General features: G+C 43.0%; 1 protein-coding gene across 1 annotated transcript; it reads right to left on the bottom strand.

Annotated features, from left to right (window-relative positions):
- Positions 1–4,362: 4,362 nt before the first annotated feature.
- Positions 4,363–10,579, bottom strand: C1H13orf42 (chromosome 1 C13orf42 homolog). Its single transcript, XM_077806812.1, is given in 4 exon segments — positions 4,363–4,595; positions 5,686–5,821; positions 6,837–6,888; positions 10,194–10,579. Coding segments are annotated over 4 exon segments (807 nt in total).
- Positions 10,580–10,810: the final 231 nt, after the last annotated feature.

The raw sequence follows: 10,810 nt of genomic DNA, 5'->3' as shown, positions 1-10,810 counted from the left end.
TGAATACAACATGGTTTTACAAAAGGTAGATCGTGCCAGACCAACCTGATCTCTTTCTTTGAGAAGATAACTGATTTTCTAGACAAAGGAAATGCAGTAGGTCTAATCTGCCTGAATTTTAGTAAAGCAGTTGATACAGTTCCACATGGGAAATTATCCAATTATAGAAAATGGGGATTAATATGAGAATTAAAAGGTGGATAAAGGACACACTACAACAGGTCATGCTGAAAGGTGAACTGTCAGTCTTGAGGGAGGTTACTAGACGAGTTCCTCAAGGATCAATCTTGGAACCAATCTTATTTAACATTTTTATTACAGTCCTTGGCACAAAAAGTGGGAGAGTGCTAATAAAATGTACAGATGACACAAAGTTGAGAGGTATTGCCAATATGGAGGATGACTGGAATATCATACAAGAAGATACGGATGACCTTTAAAACTGGAGTAAAAGAAATGGGATGAAATTTAATAGTGCAAAGTGCAAGGTCATATAAGTAGGGACTAACAACTAGAATTTTTGTTATAAACTGGGGAGGCATCAGTTGGAAGCGACAGAGGGTGAGAAAGACCTGGGTGTATTGGTTGATCACAGGATGATTATGAGCCACCAATGTGATGTGGCCATGGAAAAGGCTAATGCAATCCTAGGATGCATCAGGTGAGGTATTTTGAACAGAGATAGAGAAGTGTTATTGCCGTTATACAAGGCACTGGTGAGACCTCATCTGGAATAGTGTGTACAGTTCTGGTCTCCCATGTTTAAAAAAGATTAATTCAAACTGCAATAGGTGCAGAGAAGGGCTACTAAAATGATCAGAGGAATTAAGAATTTCTACCTTTTGAGAGGAGATATAAGGAGCTTGGCTTGTTTTCCCTAACAAAATGAAAGATGAGGGGGAGTTATGATTTCACTCTATAAATACATCAGAGGGATAAACACCAGGGAGGGAAAGGAGTTATTTAAGGGCCAATGTTGGCACAAAAACAAATGGATATAAATTAGCCATCAATTACGTTTATGCTTGAAATTAGACGAAGGTTTCTGACCATCAGAGGAGTGAAGTTCTGGAACAGCCTTCCAAAGGGAGCAGTAAGGGCAAAAAATCTAGCTGGTTTCCATACGTTCAAAACTGAGCTTGATAAGTTTATGGAGGGAATGGTATGTTGAGACTGCCTACAACGGCATGTAGCCAATCTGTGACTGCTATTAGCAAATATCTCCAATGGCTGGAGATGGGACACTATATGGGGGTGGCTCTGAGTTACAAGAGAGAATTCTTTTCCAGGTGTCTGACTGGTAGGTTGCCCACATGCTCAGGATCTAACTGATTGCCAAATCTGGGGTCGGGAAGGAATTTTTCCTCAGGTCAGACTGGCAGAAAACCTGGGGCTTTTTTCACCTTCCTCTGCAACTTGGGGCATGGGTGACTTGCTGGTTTGAACTAGAGTAAATGCTGGACTCTCTGTAACTTGAAGTCTTTAAATCAAGAGTTGAGGACTTCACTAACTCAGCCAGAGGTTCTGGGCCTATTTCAGGAGTAGATGGGTGAGGTTCTGTGGCCTGCAATATGCAGGAGGTCAGACTAGATGATTATGATGGTTGCTTCTGCCATTATAGTCTATGAGCAACAGGAACAGGAGAGCAACATTTATACCCCAATTTATTGCTTCAACATGGCATCAGACTTTCTGGATGATGTTGGCAGAATTTATGTTGCTTGATTGGGCAGGACTACAGGCTAAGCTGAATGTAGAGGAACAACATGTAAAATTGAAGTGTAACAGAAGCAAACTCAGTTCATGAATATCATTAGAAAGAAAAACAAAGGATGTTATTCAATCAGCAGGTGTCAGCAGTGAACAGCTGATTCCTTGGCACTCTCCTATCAGGTGAAGAACAGCATCCTAACTCAATAAGATCTGAAGAATGTTTAGCCAGTGGCAGGAATCCTGGTCAAGTAAGTCTGTCAAGAAGCAATAGAAATGCAGATCTATAACGCTTGCTGTCTAGTAAATGTTACAGTACAGCATGCATGATGCTCATGAAGGTTACAATGCAATAAACTGATTAATTCAGCAGTCCCTGCCTCTGGATCTTTACCCAAGTCCCTTGTATAGCAGAAATGCTGAACATAGAAATGGCAGGGAGTTGTGCAAAGTACCTTCCCAATTCACAAGGGACACTGTGACAGGGTGAACTAGGTCCGGAGGCCCCCTGCTGGAGGCCTGAGGCCCTGCCACACCCTACCCCAGAAAAGGGCAGTAGAGAAATCCTTCAAGCTGCCTAGAGCAGCTGTGTCAGAAGCAGCCAATCAGGAACCAACAGGCTAGTATAAGAAGAGCTGCAGGGCCAGAGAGAGTTTAGTTCTTTGCTAGGAGGAGTGTGGCTGGCTGGTGGGCGGGCGGGCAGGCGGCCCTTGGACAGAGTAATGCTGGCAGAACCCTGGGGGAATGTGAAGGAGCTCTGGGCTGGCTGCTGGTACTCCACCAGGTCAAGGCCCTGAGGTAAGGGTGAAGAATGTACTGGACCCATGGGGAAGTGGCCCAGGGAATTAGAGCAGCAGTGTGCCTTAGATAAAGGGACATGGCACAGCTGCTATCTATAGGGTCCCTGGGCTGGGACCACCCTGCACCCCCACCAGCAACTGGGAAAGTGGCCTGGACCTTGATACACCCTAGAAGGACAACTGAACTGCATTGGCCAGCTTGAGAGCTGTGGCCAGAAAGGACCTGAGAGGGTGAAGACATTGCCTCCAGGGAGGGAGCCCTGGGGCATTGCTCTATACCAGAGCAGGGACAGCTTGAGAGAGATGTTACTGAGAGAGGCCCCTGTTGGACTTATACCCCAGAAGGGGTTTGCTGTGCTTTTACTCCCAGACAGATTGTGTGTGTGAGAGACTTGGCTGGAGGGCTGAGTCAGCAAAGACCCACCACAAAGACAGAGAGAGAGTGCAGGCACACGCAGTTGGCCAACAGGTGCTCATGAGAGGTGAGTGTAGCCCATTGCAGACACAGTTAAAATAGTAAATTTCATGTCCCATAAGCCATGCACCAAGGATCAGTACTGACTGAAGGCCAATAGAAAGAAAAGACACTGGAGCAAAATAGACTTTCTCTAACTTGCTTTTCTTTCAGATTCTGAAGAAAGTCAACTTTAACCTGGATGAGGTTCAGACAAAAACTAGGGACTCATAATGGCAGTGCCTGGTCCAAACAGCCAGTGCAACATGGTGGGAATGCTTCAGTGTAGTCCATGAGGTTTTACTTTGCTATTCGTTAGAGAAATAGGCATACTGTATGTCATAAAAATTCCAAATGGCTTATGTAGCATGACTAAGGTAAAAGCACCTTCTTAGAAGCACCTCTATAGTACAGGTTTTTTCCAGTGTTTACTGGAGGTCTTAATGAACACAGATGTCCAGGTAATGGGTGTAAACTAGTGCTGATGTGCTAGGATTTATGTTTTATGTTCATGATTTCCTCCTCCAGCCCCTGCCCCGGATTAGAGAGTAGTCCATGTCCTGTTTGTTCACAAATGCTACTGTTCAAAGATATTACACACCTATAGGAGTGCATATAAATGTTTTAAATTCCCATCATCTAGGTAAGGCTTGATCAGCATCTGGGATATTCAAATATATGGTTGAGGAATTTTTATTTTATTTTTTGTAACCTATGAAAAGAATTGCACAAATCTCCACCTGCAAGGAAGCTTCTGTGCTTCTCCCACATCAAAACAGTTTCCATCAGAGAGCAGAGTACAGGAACTTCTTGACTTTTCTAGCACACAGTGAGAGAATTGTCTCAACACATCCCTGCTCATGCTGATGCTCTTATTGCTCTTATTTTTAAGGCCCTTTCAAGGCTGCCTTCTCCACAGCCTCTCGTTGGTGCCACTGCATGCTCTCGGGTCATGGGACTGATGATGGCACACACTAAATCCTCTGCTGCAAAGATGAAGAAAGTCCATTTTGCTGCCCTGAAATTGGAACTCCTGGTGCAAATATTCACCAAAGATTAATAGAACTGCTTTGTAGCACTAGAGCCAGGAGAGAGATGACTGCACCAGGCAATGCTGAAATCATTGCTTCCAATAACACTGGAAAACACTTGCCAAGTTGGCGCTTCCCCCGCACCCAATGATAAAGCAGTATTGTTAGGCACCGTGAACTCAATGAGCTATGCTCCAATGTCACTGCAAACCTGGAATAGCCATGGCTCACAATACAAACAACATAAAAAGCCTTCAGTTAACATGCACTGTTATGTACCTGCTGCAGTGTTGGGTGGGCCAGAGCTTACCAAGAGAAGTAACTGCTACACATTCTAGCTTTTCATATAGCTATCTTCCAGCTGGGGCTAGTCCTTCTTACATGATTTTGGTTTAAATTTTAAAGTGCTGAATGCCCCTTCCACTGCTTTGGGTAAATAAATTGGATATCTTTCCAATCTCTTTCTGGAGCCAGTTCTTCTCTGGCTGTTTCTTTTAGACTGGCTTGCTGCCTCTATTTGCAAGGCATCTTGTGAGTGCCTCTGGGGGGCACGGAGAATCCAGTTTGAATGTAAACTGTGCTCACGAGTGCTGGTAGCAACTGAAAGACAGAAGATAGTTCTAGTTAATAGCTTCCCAATGAATGTTGACGTTCAGCTAGTAATTGACAAAGGAGGATGTTAATTAGGTCCTTTCTAGAAGTAATGCTGAGTAACATAGTGAAGTTTCCATAATGACTTCTACTTTAGGAATGTCTGAATTTCACTTTCTGACTAAAATTTTCTGTACTTTATCTCTAGCTTATAGGTAGGCTGGCAAGATCTTTCAACAAAAACTTTTCTTGGTGAAAAATGCAGATTTTAGTTGACTGATAAGGATAGCTTGGTGGTTTGAGCATCAGCCTCCTAAACCCAGGGTTGTGAGTTCAGTCCTTGAGGGGGCCATTTCAGGATCTGGGGCAAAAATTGGGGACTGGCCCTGCTTTGAGCAGGGGATTGGACTAGATGACCTTCTGAGGTCCCTTCCAACTCTGATATTCTATGATTCTGTGAATTTGTGTCCTTTTCAGCAAACGGTTGTAGTGGGGGAGGAAGGTGGAACCTCTCAAATTTCCCCAAAAGTAATGTTTCACTTCAACCTCTTTGAAACAAAATATTTAGTTTGATTCCAAATGAATTTTGGTTTCAAAATCACCTTTAGCTTTATTTTAAACTGGGGAGAGGGGGAGGGAGAAGCTTGAAATCCAAACAAAGCATTTCATGTCAGAGCAAACATGATGTTTCATTCAACCAAAAACTACTTGTTTTCTGACTTTTCAATTAATCAGATTTTTTTCAGAAAAATTCATTTTTGGATCAACCTGAAATAAGTGTATTGATTGAATTGTCAGTGATACCCCTCCCCCAATCCAATATTTGCACAGTGGTGCCTGTCAGTGAGTTTTTGGTTTATAAGGTTGACCAATATCAGCCAACCATTTCTGAATGAGGAAAGAGATCAATCTATATAGAAAGATATATTTCAGTCATCTATAGATAAGGACTATTCTGCTGATATTTTTAACAGCTCTATAAAGACTGCCTGTTGTAGAAATTGGAGTGTGACATTTTTATGATCCACATATTTTCCCTTCATGCCTCCACCCCTCTTCCCTTAGTAATAGTATTTTAGATGTACTATATAGACTTCACCATCAAAATCAACATCCACGTTTGGGAGATCTGTCACAGGAACTTTCTGCGATCTCTCTGCATCCAGATCTGCAATCACTGAGTCCAAGAAAGCTATTGCCTCTCTTACATCTGAATTGGGCTGAGGGACTCTTTTCTCCATTGGTATCTGTTGAACAGATGTGTAAGAAATAAGTACATTGAGAATAATATAGAACTACTTCTTAATAAGAGAACCCTGCAAAGCGGAGTTGCAGCTGGATCCAAACAGCCCAAATTTTGATTTTATTTGGGCCCATCTTTAGTCCATAGTTCATACCAAGCTAAGAAAATTGTCCACAAATACCTAGTGCTTATATTGCTCTTTTCATCAGGAGATCTCAGAGCACTTAGACAGGAAGTCAGGATCATTATCCCCAATTTACAGATGGGGAATTGAGGCTTGGAGAAGGAAAGTGACTTGCCCAAGACCCAGCAGGCCAGTGCTACAGCCAGCAATAGAACCCATACCTCCTGAATGCCAGGCCCGGGCACTACCCATTAGGAGACACTGCCTCCCAAACAGGTTGAACCTCTTGGTACTAATGGGCCAGATTTTCAAATACTCAGCACCTGCCCTCCCCCACAACAGTTAGGGCCAGATTTTCAAAGTGCTTGTCAGCCAACATCTATTGTCCTGACACGCAGGGGTAGAGTTTCAAACAGCCCTCGGCACTCAATATTCTGAGCTCTTCTGAAAATCTGCCCACTTATTTTGGTGCCTATGTGGGAACTGAGGTGCATAAAGTCTATTTAAGGAGGAAGGAGGCTTGTGTGCCACTAAAGGGGGACAATTTGATAGTGTGGTGATAACCCCAAATGAAAACCAGTAGGGTTTAAAAATCTCTCTTCAATAAACATTTCTGTGTGTAAAAACTGAAACAGTTATGACAATAGAGTAACACTTCTTGGAGTTTCTATGTACTGCAGTGTCTGTATAGACAAAACTCCCATTGACTGTCCTCGGAGTTCTGCCCAAGTAAGGACTGCTTATGTTCTCACTCGGTTTAAGGCCAGACTGTGCCATTGAGAGCAGTGTGTCCCTACCACACTACCTCCCTGACTCTCCGAGATATCTTTGAAGGATGCAGCTCTCTGCTCTATAGGCTGGTGAGGGGATAATAAAGCTTGACCTAGCTTCTTTGCTCCCTAACCTCTTTGGGGTGACTTGCATCAATAGGAGTGCTAAAAGGAAGCAGCCACTTCACACCTACTGACTAGTGACTGCTATTACATCTGGCCCTTAATGGTTAAAAGACAGTTTAAAGAAAATGTCTTGTCAATATCATCCAAGACACAAATTATTTTTCCCTCAGGACGAGCCCCAGGGTCAAAGTTTGAGCCTGAATCCAGACCCAAAGGTCAGATACCATTCAGTAACCAGGCTTTGGTTCAGCCTGTTATAGAGACAGCCATTCAGATCCAAATCCAAACCTCCTTAGTGTTTGGTGAGTGCATTTCTACTAATTCTTCATCATGTAGAGAAAGAGAAATGAATTTTCACTGAAGGTAATGTTAATGCAAGCAGATAGTGACGTACAAAACAATACATCCCTGTGTTTAAAAAGAAACATGTGATCACTAAATAAAAGTACCATTTAGAAAGCAGCCAAATAACCCGTGGTATTCTGGATTACTTCCGGAGTCCTTCAGAACCCCTTTCTTCAAAGCCAGTGTTACGCTGCAGTGACCGACCCGCTTGTGTTGGTGAGAATGACTCACTGTATAGAGTATCCTGCTGATGTCATACATTATCCATTTATGAGCAGGAGGCTGGTAGCGTTAACACTCCAGCAGGAATCAAGGCTGGTCATACATAAGAACGAGTCAGTTATAATGTGATGACATAATACTCCAGACCTTTGAAAATGAGAGATGCATTTGTTTGTTAAACCAGAGTTCCTTTTTTTTTAAAAGAGGAATTTTCTATTGTATATAGCACTGTAACAACCCACTCAGGAAATGTAAGGACCCTCTGTCTGTAAGATCTATTCTACAGTACCTACTGTAGTTGGCAGTGTTTTGCATCCTTTGCCACTGTGTTGACTCGGCCAAATTCTGCTCTGTTACACAAGGGTAGATCCAGAATTCTACCACTGATGGCAATGGAGTTAGTGACCCCAGTGCCTGTCAATCTCCCATGAATCAAAAGGGAACCAACCCCAACTAACTATAGGGAGGGTGTGTCATAAATTCCTAGACTACTTATCCATATGAAAAGGTTCTTATACTGGCACCCATCGGCATAGCGCAAGCCACACTCCTCCTAGATCTCAGTGTGTCTATTGTGGATCTTTCCCTCTCCTTGATTATTCATCTCTTTACAAATGTCTCCATCTCCCCTTGCCAATGCATCTTAATTCTTCTTCCCCTCCATTATTTACTGAGCATCAGTGTACCGAATATGATACCAATGTAGGTCCTGATCCAAAGCCCACTGAAGTCATGTGAAAACTGCCATTGATCAGAGTGGGCATTGGATCAGGCCCATAAAGTATTAGAAAATATGGTCTCTGGTACCAGAAATTTTTAGGCTTCGTTCAGCCCCCACTGGCACAATTTGCACCCCCTATGCAGTAGCAGAAGCCTCTATATCCAAAGGTGAATTTGTCCTTGTGGGAGGGTAGGCAGCATTTGAACCAGTGTTCTCCTTCAGGGCTTCTGCCATGGGAGGTTGACTTCAAAGTGTGGTCAATGCCTTGCTGATAGAGAGTCCCAAGGGATGCAGCGAGTCAGCCCTCTGTCCCCTCCCCACACTGCCCCGCTTGCACCCACTGTGGGCCCTGCACAGGCCAGCTGTGGCTCTGCTGTCAAAGGAGGGATTGTGGCCACTTTGCATGAACACAATACTCTGGCAGGCAGCCTTTCCACTGCTGGGAGCTCTGTATCTAACTGAATCAAGCCAGGCTGAATCAGCCTCATTTCTGAGCAGATGCAAACAAAACAGTTCAGATACATGAGATCCAAAACTGCAACTGAAAGGAAAGGCTGCATTCGATTTTTCAACTGTATGATTCTTTACTCTGTAAAATGGTTGGAGATAGCACCTTTCATACAGACTACTTCAAAGTTCTGAGCGTAATGACAGTGAAGTGCAAAATTTTGTTTTCTGTTTCTAAAGCATCTGCCAGTGTATTAGTTAGCAGCAGCTTTCTAGTGAATGGAGTATTGAGAACTAATACTGGCCGTGTCCCCGTGGCAGGCAGTGAAACTTGTAGCGATGACAAAACTAGTACTGCCGATGACATTGTACCTGGCTGCTCAGTGAAAATCATGGTGGTTCAATAAAAGAATGTACTCTGTGTAGAAAATTTCAAAGCAGTTTACATGGGGCCTGATGCAAAGTCAATAGAAAGCCTCCTACTTATCTCAATGGATTACTGAGCTCTCCAATCAGTAACAGCTATAAACAACCAAGGTGGATAACCATGAAGTGCCATCTGACATGATAGCCTTGAACACAATTATTTTATGGATGCATTTTCCAGACATCATACACACCCAACTGTTTCTCGCTCTCACGCACATTTTCCCCAAAACATTCAGATAAATCTCGACTCATGCACACGCCACATCACTCCAAATATGTGTTTACAGGCCCTATGTGTTCTCATCTCCCCCCACTCCAGGATTCTCTACCTATTGAGGTACTTCCATGACCCTATCACTGTACTGTCTGAGTGTCTTCTAAGTATTTATGGTTTATTTTCCTCACAACACTCCTGTGCAGAAGGGAAGTATTATTATCCCCTTTTTACGCATGGGGAATGGAGGCACAATGAAGTCACTTGCCCAAGATCACACAGAAGGTCTGCGGCAGAGTTGGGAAGATAGAAAATGGCATCTGTCACCATTTTAATCTATTAAAGCACTCCAGCTGTTCTCCAAAAAAGGCTGTTATTGGACCCTACCTCTAAAATTGATGAAATATAACCAGGTCCCCCCCTTCTTGGTAGAGGGCTATAATTGGTGGCACTTTATAACACAAATGATAACCTCAAACTAACAAAAACCCCACATGATTGACTGTGGTCTCATAAACCACCAGGATCCCAGAGACAGCAGCAGTCAGCTGCTCCTTTAGAATGTTCTGTTATCAGGTCAAATCTAGATCCTAAAGGAACATGCACAATCATCAGATTATGGTTGATACCTTAATTCTTCTGTTTGCATCCAGGATACACAGAAAATCAAATTTAATTCAGCAGGTACTACCCAACCTTTATTCGCTCTTTATTCACTATTGTATGACTGCTTGTACACATTAAATTATTCTTTATTTCAAATGGTGGCACAATAAGAGTGGACTTAAAAGAGGACTTGATCTTGAATAAAGACCATTGACACAGAAAACCAAAAGAGGTTATGCAACTACATGTTACACAGTCAAGGCAAATGGTAGGTAACCACATGGCAAGAATATTTTCTTGTGCTTAGATACAATAGGCCTTACCTTAGCGGAGTGCCTGGTAGGAAGTGGGTGTAGTGGCCTTTCCCCTGTTTTGGAGGATTTCGTTGACACCGGAGAAATTTCTGATGTCATGTTCATGGATTTTAAGTCATTGATGCTGTCAAGGTATTTTTTTCTCAAAGCTAATAGATCCTGTAAGTACTGTAAGCAATATTGAGTCTTGGAGTACATCCAGGCCCTGTCTTCCTCTTTCTGTGGGAAGTATGCACACGAATCTATACTGGTGGTACTTTTGCATTTTTTCAAGGATTCATTGAGTCTCTGCTGCTCCCCTCCAAGAGTGTACATAGAGGTGCTGCGGATAAGCCTTACAGCAGAGCCTATGCCATCATAGCAAGGGATATCATCAGACAGATTCCTCCTATGGGAGCTGGGGTGAAAGACTGAATGGATCTTTCTGAACATAATGTGCCACTTTCTTCACCCTGTACCTTGTCTCCTTCAGCCTCTTGATTTTAAGGCAAAATTAGCTAGTCAGTAACCGAGTCTCTTGTTAGCTGGAAGGCAGATTTGCCAGATGCTCACTTGAACCAGGCTAAAAGTTTATTGCTTCTTCAGCTGCTTGCAATATAATTTTTTGTTAAAGATCACAACAAAATGTTTTCGCTTACATCTGCATCACTTAAACAGCTTTGC

The sequence above is a fragment of the Eretmochelys imbricata genome, chromosome 1 (genome assembly GCF_965152235.1).
Source record: "Eretmochelys imbricata isolate rEreImb1 chromosome 1, rEreImb1.hap1, whole genome shotgun sequence".
Classification (NCBI taxonomy): Eukaryota; Metazoa; Chordata; order Testudines; family Cheloniidae; genus Eretmochelys; species Eretmochelys imbricata.
Note: the sequence above shows the minus strand (reverse complement) of the source record. Positions and strands in the feature narration are given on the sequence as shown.